General features: G+C 40.3%; 1 protein-coding gene across 6 annotated transcripts in view; it reads right to left on the bottom strand.

The window, feature by feature from the left end:
* Positions 1–14,683, bottom strand: part of LOC115108446 (guanine nucleotide exchange factor DBS-like) — a 131,473-nt gene that overhangs the window by 51,693 nt on the left and 65,097 nt on the right. For all 6 annotated transcript variants that reach the window (XM_029632783.2, XM_065009062.1, XM_065009065.1 and 3 more), the window contains exons 11-15: positions 14,488–14,679; positions 5,096–5,287; positions 4,797–4,983; positions 4,338–4,444; positions 3,606–3,694 (exon numbers count right to left, since the gene is read on the bottom strand). In XM_029632783.2, coding sequence (XP_029488643.2) covers positions 3,606–3,694; positions 4,338–4,444; positions 4,797–4,983; positions 5,096–5,287; positions 14,488–14,679 — 767 coding nt within the window. The remainder of the gene's footprint in view (positions 1–3,605; positions 3,695–4,337; positions 4,445–4,796; positions 4,984–5,095; positions 5,288–14,487; positions 14,680–14,683) is intronic.

Below are 14,683 nucleotides of genomic sequence, written 5' to 3'. Positions count from 1 at the left end.
AAACACACTCATTAAAACTGTACTTCAATTTCAAACATTTTAATTGTAATTTAGTATATTCATTCAAAATACACTTGGAGTTGTATTTAAGTTTAATAATTTATTTTATGTAACTCTGCTTGTGAGTAATCAAGTGCACTATAAGTATACAGTAACTTGCAAAAGTATGTATACCCCCTGGATTCCTTCAAGTGGAAGAAAAAGTCCAAAACAAAAATTAAGATTAATAAAAATTAAAAACTAAAATATAGTCATTGCAAAAGTATTCAGCCCTTTTGTTTAGGCAAGTCTAAATTAGTTTTTGGCGTAACAAATCACATAATAAGTTACATGGATTCTGTGTGAAATAATAGTGGTTGACATGATTTCTGAATGAGTAACCCTTCCTCTGTCCTCCATACATACAACATCTGTAAAGACCCTCAGTCAAGTTTTGAATTTCAAGCTCAGATTCAACTACAAAGACCAGGCTGCCCTTCAAAAGCTTCATAAAAGGGGCAGTGATTGGTAGATCGGTAACAATATCAAATCAGAAATTAAATATCTATTTAATCATGGTCAAGTTAATACTTATGTTGTGGATGATGTATTAAACCACCAGGCACAAATATATCAAATATACAGTCGTCCTTCTGAACTGCGCTGCAGGACAGTAATGAAACTGCTCAGGGATGTTACCATGAAGCCATTGGTGATGTTAAAACAGAGTTCAATGGCTGTGATGAGAGAAAACGGAGGATGGATCAACAACGTTTTAGTGACTCCACAATAATGATTTTAAAATAATAATACGTGACATGGATACAAAATATATAAAGTAATACTGGGGGGAAAAAATGGCCTAAAAGCAAAGCCTTATGTTTGGGGCAAATCCAACAGAACACATCACTGAGTAACTGCCTCCTTATTTTCAAGCATGGTGGTTGGTGGCTACATCATGGTATGGGTATGCTTGACATCAGCAAGTTTTGGGGAGTTTTTCCAGTTAAAAAGTAACAGGATAGAGCTAAGCACAAGCAACATCCTAAAGGAAAACATGCTTCAGTCTGCTTTACAACATATACTGCGAGAGGAATGCACCTTTCATTAGGACAATAACCTACAACACAAGGCCAAATCTACACTGGAGTTGCTTACCAAGAAGACAGTGAATGTTCCTGAGGGGCCAAGTTACAGTTTTGACTTAAATCTGCTTGGTTTAAAATAGCTGTGTAGCCATGAGCACCAACATCTTGACAGAGCTTGAAGAATTATGAAAATAATATAGGGCTAATATTGCACAAGAAGACTCACCTATGTAATCACTGCCAAAGGTGTTTATAGCATGTATTGACTCAGGAAGCTGAATACAAAAAAAGGTATAGAAATCTTCCACTTTGACAGAGTATTTTGTGTAGATTGTTGACCAGAAATTACAATTAAATTTGTTTTAGTCCCACTTTGTTAAATCAAAATGTGAATAAATCCAAGGGGTATGAATACCTTTGCAAAGCTGTCATCAAGGCGAAGGGTGGCTACTTTGAAGAATCTTAAATATAAAATATATTTTGATTTGTTTAACACTTTTTTGGTTACCACATGATTCCATATGTGTTATTTCATAGTTTTGATGTCTTCACTATTATTCTACAATGTAGAAAATAGTAAAAAACAAAGAAAAACCCTTGAACGAGTAGGCGTTGACTGGTCCTGTATTTAAAGTATACTTTCAAAAACTAACGTTCAAAAACACGAAGAATTTGCATATTTCCCAGCATCCTTTTCTGCAGCTGAAGTTTTGATTTATACTATGATATTGTTCCTCATATTTAGTTTATTCAAATATTTTCAAACCGAATAATGTTGTACATTTAATTACAGATTACACATTTTATTGAAATGTTCATTTATTTCCGAAATGTGAACCACTATAAAGATCATCAAGGACATCAACCACCCGAGCCACTGCCTGTTCACCCCGCTACAGGTGCATCGAAGCTGGGACCAAGAGATTGAAAAACAGCTTCTATCTCAAGGCCATCAGACTATTAAACAGCCACAACTAACATTGAGTGGCTGCTGCCAACACACTGACACTGACACTGACTCAACTCCAGCCACTTTAATAATGGGAATTGATGGGAAATGATGTAAATATATCACTAGCCACTTTAAACAATGCTACCTTATATAATGTTACTTACCCTACATTATTCATCTCATATGCATACGTATATACTGTACTCTATATCATCGACTGCATCCTTATGTAATACATGTATCACTAGCCACTTTACCTATGCCACTTTGTTTACATACTCATCTCATATGTATATACTGTACTCGATACTATCTACTGTATCTTGCCTATGCTGCTCTGTACCATCACTCATTCATATATCCTTATGTACATACTCTTTATCCCCTTACACTGTGTATAAGACAGTAGTTTTGGAATTGTTAGTTAGATTACTTGTTGGTTATTACTGCATTGTCGGAACTAGAAGCACAAGCATTTCGCTACACTCGCATTAACATCTGCTAACCATGTGTATGTGACAAATACATTTGATTTGATTTGATTTAAAGTGCGAAATGCCAAGGGTGCACAGTTCACAAAAACATCCCTTGTAAACTCCTTTGTAAATAGCATGTTAAAATTGTCTGAGAAGATGCCTCGGTCAATCAAGGTAACCTTTACATGGCTAATTACAATAGCTAATGTGGTTAATGAGTAGAAGTGTATTTGTGAAAGTATGCTTGAAACACATTATAAATACACTTTTTTGGTAAATATTCAAATACCATTTTAGTATATTTCTAATTTATGAGAAATATACATAAAATGTACTTAAGGTGTAATCCATAGATTAGGTTCTAATTTATTTATTTCAATTGACTGATTTCCTTCTATGAACTGTAACTCTGTAAAATCATAGAAATTGTTGCATGTTGCGTTTATATTTTTGTTCAGTATAGTTCTCATATTTTTTTAGGTTTGTCCTGGTTGTGACACCTGATTCTTGTTTTGTTAAGTGTTTATATTTCATGTTAAACATACATGATAAAACATTTCAAACTATCTAAGAAATAATAATGTAAAACATTTACACATCAGTACATTTTTCACTTAAAAAAAAATTCCACCCCAAAATTATATTTTGGTATTAGTTTCATTAGTCCATTGTTGATATAGTCCCAACATGTTTTGCATGTCAGCAATCACATTTTCAAGATATATAGCTTTAAAAATACAGAAATACAGCTGGTATCGTGCAAATGCATCAAACCAATGTGCCTCCTAGCACTGTGTTTTAACCCAAGTGTTGCTCATCATGTCTGACTGCATTGACACACGTTGGCTATATGTGGCTCCTCATCTCCTCCACCTCAGCTACAGTTGGGTGTACGACAGATTCTTCTCAGTTACTGAGGGAATGGTAGTCCATTGTAGATGTTGACATCATAAACCATATCCTTAGCAACTTTGTGAGTACATACAGCAGTTGTTCTGTATCAACTTTGACAGAGAGCAGAGAGAAAGAGAAAGAAAGGACGGTTCTCTTTCTCAGAAGGTTTTACTTTACATATTGTAGAAGGGGAGAGAAGAGAAAATATCCATTTACCTCCGCCTGGTTGAAAGACTCTCCTCTGTCTCGTTCGTCACCAGGATGTGGCTGGAGCCTCCCTGGCTTGCCTCATGCATTACCTCAATCTGGGGACAGAAACACAGAGTGATGCAGTCATGGATACTGTAGGTGGAGGAAGGGTCACACACATATACCTTGGAGGCCCCTATTTCCTTTCAAATATCACACTCCTGGTCCAAGAGCGTTGTGCCATAACTGCAAAGTTGCTGGTTTGAATTCCAGAGCCAACTACCGTAGGTGAAACATCTGTCGATGTGCCCTTGAGCAAGGCACCTAACCGTAATTGCTCCTGTATGTTGCTCTGGATAAGAGTGTATGCTAAATGACAAAAATGTAAATGGTGTTAGATAAGATGAGATGCTTATCATGACTAGTATGGCACATTATTGATATTCATCAGACAGACATGATGTTGTCAGGGGAAAATGTGCATAATTGATTTAAACTAGGGCTCTAGGTTTTCTTTCTCCACATGTTTCAGCTGGGGAAAGGCAGGAAACAGAAGATAGTAAAACTGTACACCCCAATGACTTTCTCTCCCAGACTCCCATTGACCAAGAGTTCTGTTTTAATAAATGATAAAATAACTATATTGGCGGGAACACTGTCATAAAAATGGGCCAGTGGCTAGCCCCCCCAAAAAAGATGGTTGTTGTAGATGAGTTTGAACCATTCAGGTTCAATTGTCTAGAGTTCATCAGATCTTACCTTGAGGCTCCCTTTGACTTTGCGACTTAAATTTTTCTTTTTGGCGAGCTCAGCCTCCATGGGCTGCTTTGTGGCACTGGAGTTCTCTGAGGTCCTTCGACTGAGTGCTGGTAATGGTTACAGAACAGGGATGGGAAAAAGAAGAAAGAGAAACATAAGTCCTGTTTCCATTCTCTATGTGTGGAACAACAGCAGAAGGCCCTGGCCCAAAGCCATGTCCTCTTCCTGTCGTAGTACCGCAGTGAATACAATAAACTTCCCTTACAAGTCTAAGGCATCAGGATGTAAGGTTTTAAACATATGCTTTGTCTAAAACTAGAAAATGACTACTTCCTGGCAAGTAAAGTATAGTATATAGACTATCTTTCAGTTTGAATAGCAATGAATAGGCTCTACATCGATGGTCTTGTGTTGAGGGCAGGTAACGTTTGTGGTTAGGTCAACGTGGTGGAGACTTACCAGGGGCAGGGCCGGTGGTCCTGGGTGTTTTGGAGAGCGCGGGGCGATTGGGAGAGGACTCAGGCCGGGGTGCCACAGGCTGGACGGGCCGTGTCTGTTTGGCTGACAGCTTCTTCAGACTGACCTGTCTCTTCTCAAACATCTCCTGTACATCGTCCAACCTTTTTAGAGCCTTCTTTACATTAGCCTGAGGGAAAGCACAATACAAGTGGTAAAAAAATAGAACAATTGTTAATCAGTAGGCTGACAACTCCAGGAACTAGGATTCCATGAGTGAGTTAAAGGACCACTGCACATACCTTGACTTCAGCGTTGAGGACTAGCTCATACTGGTTGTGGATGTTCTTGAGGTCACTCAGTTGGTTCTCCTTGGCCGTCTCCAGGAACTTCTCAATGTCCTGCAGCGCTGCCTCAGCTCCATCCTGGGACTGGCACTTGTCCACTGCCTGAGAGGCCAGCAGATACACCCCCGACTCACACCACTGGTTCACCTGCAACCACCAGAGAACACATGGATGAATAAACAATAACTACAGTATGTACTGTCGAAGCTCCACATCAGTAGTATATATCTATGCTCATTGGCATGGCACTATCTCTTTTGAACAACTATACATAGCATTTGCAGTAGCGGTGTGTGGGTAAAATCACTGGGGAAGCCAAGCCAGGGGGAAAAAAACATTATTACAACCTATGTGTTGTGATAATTGTGTTGTTCGCTCTATAACCTGTTAGTTAATATGCCTTGACACCGTGACCAAGATAATAATAAGACACAGTGGCAAAATAAATTCAACCACACTTTTGTTTCATCACAAAACCAGGGAGCAACATCTGCCCTGTGAAGTCCACAAAACATAATGCATGTAACAAACAGTTACATTACCTACAGCCCAGTCAAGCAAGTTAATGTTTCCAACATTTTCAGACTACTTAACAACTATTGATTTAAAACCACTGAGAGGTCTTGCAAGTCGCAAATATTAACCAGGCGCTGCCTCCACTATTCCAGCACCATTTCAACATAATCTAATTACCTATGCTTAGTCTAATACAGTGATAACTAAAACATACCAAAAATTATTTATTCCAATCAACATAAGCTAAATATGATGTGGGCTGTCCATGGTACTGATTGATGTGTGTGTGTGTGTGTGTGTGTGTGTGTGTGTGTGTGTGTGTGTGTGTGTGTGTGTGTGTGTGTGTGTGTGTAGTAGAAAATAACATGTTGACTCACCCTACCCTTAGAGAAACGCCAATGCCATCCTCCTCTTTCATGTTGCCTAAACAGTCTATGACTGTCATATACGCTGTTACAGGCTTTGGTTTTTCCATTTTATATTTTGAGCTTGGACGTTAGCACGAGGGGCACACCAATTGGTGTCAGTCTGTGTTACGCCTGTTCTGGTTGATCATCTTGTTAGATGGAAGGTGTTTCACCTGGTTGGCCCAGGTGTTATTTCAGAGGGGTGCAGTTGTCTTGAGAGATGTGGAGTGTCAACAACTTTAGTTATTATTATTTTGATTTCTAGAAAAACGTTCCTTTGTCTGATTTCCCTGATTTTGTTTTGCTCCACCTTTTTGGTTTGCTTCCTGTCTTTAAGTTTGGTGTGGGTTTTTCATTTGTTTGCCTCTTCTTGGGCAAATTTAGTGGGCGCTCATGGTGGGTTCCAGATGTTGCTAGTCAACTTTCAGTGGACACCCCCATGAGTGTCTTTCAGAACCCCTCCTAAAACCCCACCTGTTTCATTTTGGTTGTTGGTCAGTGACTCTTTGTTAGTTCCACCTTCTGTTTGAGCGACATTTTTAGTTTTCTTGCGGGAGAACGTAACAACCCTTTTAGTTTTTATTGTCCTAGGCTATCTGGCTAAAATGCTTGCTCGCTAGCCTAACTTCCTTTTATGAGCAACAATGTTCCAGGCAAGCTAGTTAACATTAGCTTAATGTTACTACATCTAGATACATGTTGAACTTCAATCCTCTCATGCCAGGGGCACAATGTATGAATTTATGGTTGGATCAGAATTTATGTTATAATCATTGGCCAGTACGGAGAATGAAGTAAAACCACATGTTAAAATCCATATCTCCATCCATTGCTAATTTAGGAAAGAGACGATTTTAGCTAGCTAGCCACTGGAGAACACAGACACAAAAATATGAAACAATTCCAGTTTTCTGTCAAGGATGTTTGGCTTCTAATGTGATGTGATTGGTATGAAGCCAAATCCAAATTGGCTTCCCTTAACACTTTCTTTTAGTGCCCCAGGACCATTTACAGCTGAGATCACTCTGTTTAGCTCAACACTGATTGGCAAAAATAATTATCAAGGGAGGCCAAATGCTCATCGGCTTCCCTTGCATGCAATGTTATGTGCTGCAACAATATCATAGTATTTTTGGCCAGACAGCATCAGATACATGGGCTACACATAAAGAGACAACGTGGAGCTGTTAAGTTCACTTAGATGCTTACTCTGGTGAGATACATTCACCCTCGTGCGAATTGAAGGACATTTATGAAACACAGAGACAAAAGGTACATTATTTTGTTTCTTTTTCTATTGGTCATTTTTTGAGTGTTTGTGGTGGCATTTAAACAATATGTAAATCTTCATCCAGGCATGTTGTACTGTATATAACAAGTTCTTGGTTTGGTATGTGGTTATCACCTACATGGAAGATTAAAGAATACCTCATGATAGGCAGTAGACCACAGTATTTCCAAAGAGACTTTGCATCTATATTCTTTATAGCTGTTTATTTACCTCAAACTGATGCTGGCACTAAGACCGCACTCAACAAGCTGTATAGAGCCATAAGCAAACAAGAAAATGCTCACCCGGAGTCGGTGCTCCTAGTGGCCGGTCACTTTAAAGCAGGAAAACTGAAATCCATTTGATCTAATTTCTACCAGCATGTCACCTGTGCAACTGGAGGCGAAAAAAACTCTAGATCACCTTTACTCCACACACAGAGATGCGTACAAAGCTCTCCCTCACTCTCCATTTGTCAAATCGGACCATTACTCTATCCTCCTGATTCCTGCTTACAAGCAAAAATTCAAACAGGAAGTACCAGTGACAAGCTCAATACGGAAGTGGTCCGCTGAAGTGGATGCTAAAGATGGCGCCTACAGAGATGGTCGCCTCGCTTCGCGTTTGCTTTCTTAGGAAACTATGCAGCATTTCATTTTTTTAATGAATTATTTCTTACACTGTTACCCCAGGAAATCTTAAGTCTTATTACATACAGCCGGGAAGAACTATTGGATATAAGAGCAACATCAATTTACCAATATTACGACCAGGAATACGACTTTCCCAAAGCGGACAACCACCCAGGACAATGGATCTGATCCCAGTAGGCGACCCAAAACAACGGCGCCGCAGAAGGGGCAGACAGAGCGGTCTTCTGGTCAGGATCTGTAGACGGGCACATCGCTCACCGCTCCTGAGTACACTACTCGCTAATGTTCAGTCTCTTGACAACAAGGTAGACGAATATGAGCAAGGGTTGCCTTCCAGAGAGGCATCAGAGATTGTAACATTCTCTGATTCACGGAAACATGGCTCACTCGCGATATGTTATCAGAGTCGGTACAGCCACCTGGTTTCTTCACGCATCGCACCGACAGAAACAAACATCTCTCTGGTAAGAAGAAGGGTGCGGGTGTATGCCTTATGATTAACGTGTCGTGGTGTAATCATAACAACATACAGGAACTCAAGTCCTTTTGTTCACCTGACCTAGAATTCCTTACAATCAAATGCCGACCACATTATCTACCAAGAGACTTCTCTGCGATTATAATCACAGCCGTGTATATCCCCCTGTCATGACGTTGGCCTGTGGGTGAGGTTTATGACCACACCCATAAATACCTTTCTCCCTTTCCTCTCTCTTGACTCTACAGAAGGACTCTTGAAAAGCCTTTGTTAACCTCTTGCTTCTACCTGAGACGCTTGCGTCCCAACTAGAGCTCTGGAAATGCAAATGCGCTACGCTAAATGCTAATAGTATTAGTTAAAACTCAAACGTTCATTAAAATACACATGCAGGGTATCGAATTAAAGCTACACTCGTTGTGAATCCAGGCAACAAGTCAGATTTTTAAAATGCTTTTCGGCGAAAGCATGAGAAGCTATTATCTGATAGCATGCACCAATACACTACAACACAAAAGCCACGCAGGGGACGTAAACAAAATAATTAGCATTTCGGCGTTACACAAACCGCACAATAAAATAGAAAACAGTCATTACCTTTCACCATCTTCTTTGTTGGCACTCCTAGATGTCCCATAAACACTATTGGGTCTTTATTTCGATTAAATCGGTCCATATAAAGCCAAGATATCGTTATATGTAGACTGTGTGATAAACGAAAAAAACAGCGTTTTCAAAACGTAATGTCATTTTTTAAAATTCAAAAAGTCGACGATAAACTTTCACAAAACACTTCGAAATACGTTTGTAATGCAACTTTAGGTATTAGTAAACGTTAATAAGCGATAAAATTCATCAGGAGGCGATGTAAAGATCATTAGCTGTCCGTCTGGAAAAATGTCCGGCTAGAAACTCAACGAAAATATCCGGTCCTAGACCTGAAGAAATACGGTGCCTTGCATGTGTTTGACCAAGAAAAAACTCGAAGGGAAATGACAAGACTCTAGACACCGTGTGGAAGCTGTAGGTACTGCAACCTCAGTCAATTAATTGTGGTTCACCTTTATCAATGGGTTCAAGTAGCGCATGGATATATTTTCCCATTTTCAGTGATCAGTTTTTCCTGTGCTTTTCGATGTAAATGCCGTTCTGGTAAAGCCACAGCAGTGATTTAACCAGTTTTATAAACGTCTGAGTGTTTTCTATCCACACAGACTAAGCAAATGCATATACTATATTCCTGGCATGAGTAGCAGGGCGCTGAAATGTTGCGCGATTTTTAACAGAATGTTCAAAAAAGTAGAGGGTAGAAGCAACAGGTTAAACATCTAGAGTCTGGAAACATCAAAAGGTGGGGGGAAAGGAACCATATTTCGATAATCCAAACAGTTGAAAAAATGCGTTGGTTCTTAATGAATATGATGCCAGATCAGTTGGCATCTTAGACATTCTTACTAATTATAGGATGACATAAACTGGATCTTGGAAAGTCTACACATTATAGGTATCAGATTCACATGGAATTGTTGTGCAATTTAAATGTTTAAATATGAAACTATTTGTGAAAATATTAAATGTAATTTCAGCTTCCAAATGAGAGAATTGAGTTTTCATAAGGTTAAAGCTCTGCTCACTCAGTGGCCACACCCATGTGAAGAGACATTGGTTATAAACTATGAAACACGCCCTTCTCTCCTCTCCTATATAAAGCCCTTGACGAAAATGTAACTTTGTGATCCGAGGACGAGAGGACTATGGTCCCCCACGTTGAAAGGGCTCAGATAATAACCTGATGAAATTAGTATCGAATTTCAATGTGAAGATGACGATCAACACACCGAAAGGATGAATTTCGACTATACCAGCCAGAATATAGCATGAGCTTAAAGTATGGCAACTTGGTTTGAACTTTGAACTCTTATTCCAGAAGTGATACCTCCTAGCCTATGAGTTAGCAGCAGCCGCTGTAAACATGGGCTAGGAAAGGACGGACAACGTATCCAGTCTACCACACAACGACGATACTACAACGTATCCAGTTTACCACCAGAGACACTTTTCCAAGGACAAGGAAGATCTCGGTCGGGCAACACGGCCTTCCATCTACAACCAACCTATTGAAGCACAGCTCAGAGTAAATATTTATTGCATTTTCCTTTTCCAAATGGGTGGATATTCAGAATGCATAAGATTCTGTATTTACGATAGCATAGCTTCTCCCTTTGTTCTTCAGTCCTCCCGCGCTTTCATTCAAGCCCAACCCCCTCTGTGTAACCGGCCGTCATACAGGTTCCGTCCCCCAGGGACGTTTTCTTATAGGAGATAATTAGTCATCAATGAATGATCCATTCTGTGTTTATGTAATTCTGTGTGATTATTTAGTTATTTAGTAAATAAATAATTAAACCAAAGTTTTGTATTGCTGATTCAACTTGTTAGCCAGGTTTCGTGAAGATAACCAAGAATTTATAACTTACAACAAGGTGACGATTAAATATTGACTGCTATTGATGTAAAAGATTACCAGGTCTTTAAGAGTTTATTCGGAAGATAACAGCTCTATAAACATTATTTTGTGGTGCCCTGACTTTCTAGTCAATTACATTTACATGATTAGCTTAAATCAGGTAATATTCATTACAGAGAAATTATTTTATAGAATAGCATTTCATATCACTTAATCCGGCATAGCCAAAGACATGACACCCCCCAAAGCAGACACCTCGACGGTCCTGAAAGAACTTCACTGGACTCTATGTAAACTGGAAACCATATATCCTGAGGCTGCATTTATTGTAGCTGGGGATTTTAACGAAGCTAATCTGAAAACAAGGCTCCCTAAATTTTATCAGCATATCAAATACGCAACTCGGGCTGGCAGCGTTCTGGATCATTGCTACTCTAACTTCCACGACGCATACATAGCCCTCCCCTGCCCTCCTTTCGGCAAATCTGACCAGAACTCCATTTTGTTGCTCCCTGCCTATAGACAAAAACGCCTGTGCTCAGGTCTGTTCAACGCTGGTCCGACCAATCGGATTCCACGCTTCAAGATTGCTTCTGTCACGGGACTGGGATATGTTCCGGATAGCCTCAGACAACAACATTGATGTATAGGCTGACTCGATGAGCAAGTTTATTAGCAAGTGCATCGGAGACGTTGTACCCACGGTGACAGTTAACCTTCCCCAACCAGAAACTGTGGATTGATGGCAGCATTCGCGCAAAACTGAAAGTGTGAACCACTGCTAATAATCATGGCAAGGCAACCAAAAACATGACTGAATAAAAAACAGTGTAGCTATTCCCTGTTCCCCCAAACAAGCTAAGCGTCAGTATAGAGACAAAGTAGAGTCGCAATTCAATGGCTCAGACACAAGATGTATGTGGCAGGGTCTACAGTCAATCATGGAATACAAAAAGAAAACCAGACCCGTCGCGGACACCGACGTCTTGCTCCCAGACAAATTAAACAACGTCTTTGCTCGCTATTAGGACAATACAGTGACATTGACACGGCCCGCTACCAAAACCTATGGGCTCTCCTTCACCGCAGCCAACGTGAGTAAAACATTTAAACGTGTTAACCCTCGCAAGGCTGCCGGCCCAGATGGCATCCCTAGCCGCGTCCTCAGAGCATGCGCAGACCAGCTGGCTGGTGTGTTTACGGACATATTCAATCAATCCCTATCCCAGTCTGCTGTGGGATAGTGATTGTTGTTCATTATTCAGCATTTAACACCATAGTACCCTCCAAACTCGTCATTAAGCTTGAGACCCTGGGTCTCGACTCCACCCTGTGCAACTGGGTCCTGGACATTCTGAAGGGCCGCCCCCGGGTGATTACCAACGACGACGAGACGGCCTACAGGGAGGAGGTGAGGGCCCTCAGAGTGTGGTGTCAGAAAAATAACCTCACACTCACACTCAACGTCAACAAAACAAAGGAGATGATCGTAGACTTCAGGAAACAGCAGAGGGAGCATCTCCCTATCCACATCGAATGGACAGTAGGTGGAAAGTTTTAAGTTCCTCGGCATACACATCATGGACAAACTGAAATGGTCCACCCACACAGACAGTGTGGTGAAGAAGGCGCAACAGCGCCTCTTCAACCTCAGGAGGCTGAAGAAATTTGCCTTGTCACCGAAAACACTCACAAACTTTTACAGATGCACAATCGAGAGCATCCTGTCAGGCTGTATCATCGCCTGGTACGGCAACTGCTCCGCTCACAACCGTAAGGTTCTCCAGAGGGTAGTGCGGTCTGCACAAAGCATCACCGGGGGCAAACTACCTGCCCTCCAGGACACCGACAGCACCCTATGTCACAGGAAGGCCAAAAAGATCACCAAAGACAACAACCAACCGAGCCACTGCCTGTTCACCCCACTATCATCCAGAAGGCAAGGTCAGTACAGGAGCATCAAAGCTGGGACCGAGAGACTGAAAAACAGCTTCTATCTCAAGGCCATCAGACTGTTAAAAAGCCATCACTAACATTGAGTGGCTGCTGCCAACATACTGACTTAAATCTCTAGCCACTTTATAGTAAAAAATTGGATGTATTAAATGTATCACTAGTCACTTTAAACAATGCCACTTTAAATAATGTTTACATACCCTACATTACTCATCTCATATGTATATACTCTTGCCTATGCCGCACAGCCATCGCTCATCCATATATTTATATGTACATATTCTCATTGATCCATTTAACTTGTGTGTAGAAGATAGTTGATGTGAAATGTTAGATTACTTAGATATTACTGCACGGTCGGAACTAGAAGCACAAGCATTTCGCTACACTCGCATTAACATCTGCTAACCATGTGTATGTGACCAATACAACTTTTGATTTGATTTGATTACACGAGTGTGCAACGCTTGTCCCAATGCAAAGGGTGGCTACTTTGAAGAATCTAAAATCTAAAATAGATTTTGATTTGTTTAACACTTTTTTTGGTTACTACATGATTCCATATGTGTTATTTTATAGTTTTGATCTCTTTACTATTATTCTACAATGGAGACAATTGTAAAAATAAAAAATAAAAAATAAAAATCCTTGAATGAGTAGATGTGGCCAAACTTTTGAAGTGATTGTGTTAGCTGTGTTGTTGGCTAACTCCTCCGAACAACAGTGCCCTGACGAGAAAGCACAGTTTCTATGCCAGGTGAAATCATCCACATTCTCTTATTGTTGTAGATGTATCCAAATAAATGTCACTAGAAAACAGCTTAAACAAATGCAAATGCAGCTACTTCGTTGTTATTCTGGCTGTACTGTTTGATGTGACCGTAAGTAAGCCGCCGTAGGCTAGCTAGCAAGCAAGGGGTAAGAACGTTCCCAGCCAATATGGCAATGGAACATTTAGAACAAATGACTATAGATACAGAACAACAATACTGAACGACTGGGTCGCATCTCTGGCAACCAAACCGATAGAACAAACGACCAGCCGGCTTCGGTAGCAACTCTAGATTTGTTTCGGAATATATCTTGTGGAAGAATGAAATAGTATAAATAAATTAATCAAAATAAAGATTTTTATGAAAATATGGCAATCATTATTTTAATATGTTGTTAAACCATTGTACAAAAGTGATAGTGCCCTCGAAGCTGGTGTTTGGAGGATATATTGGCACAGATATCACTTTTGTACAACGGGTTAACAACATATTAAAATAATGATTGACATATTTCCATCTTTATTTTGATGAATTTATTCATACTATTTCATCCTTCCACAACACCCATGGCAATATATCCTCCAAACACCAGCTTCTCTGGCATTATCACGTAAGTGGAAATGTCTAAGAGCAACAATGACTCAGGTAGGCCACAAGCTCACAGAACAGGACTGCTGAGTGCTGAAGCGTGTAAAAAATAATCTGTCCTCTGTTGCAACACTCACTACCGAGTTCCAAACTGCCTCTGGAAACAATTTCTCTAAGAGGCCAGTGTCTTTTCTGTCAGAAATATAGGGATGAGGAGCTTCATCTGTAATGCACCTCACCTTGTCTATGCCTTTGTGTATTTGGTTTGATTTGGAGAGGATGTCATATTTCTTCTTGGCCTCGTTGGTGAAGTTGTCACAGATGCGTCGGAGCTCCACACACTTGGGCCATATGGAGTCCACAGCATAGTGATTGCTCTGGATCAGCTGGTCCCCGTGTAGGGCATGGAGCTGGGCCTTCTCTAACGACTCCTGA

The sequence above is a fragment of the Oncorhynchus nerka genome, linkage group LG24, assembly GCF_034236695.1.
Source record: "Oncorhynchus nerka isolate Pitt River linkage group LG24, Oner_Uvic_2.0, whole genome shotgun sequence".
NCBI classification, from domain to species: domain Eukaryota; kingdom Metazoa; phylum Chordata; class Actinopteri; order Salmoniformes; family Salmonidae; genus Oncorhynchus; species Oncorhynchus nerka.
This window is presented reverse-complemented; position numbering and strand designations above follow the sequence as displayed.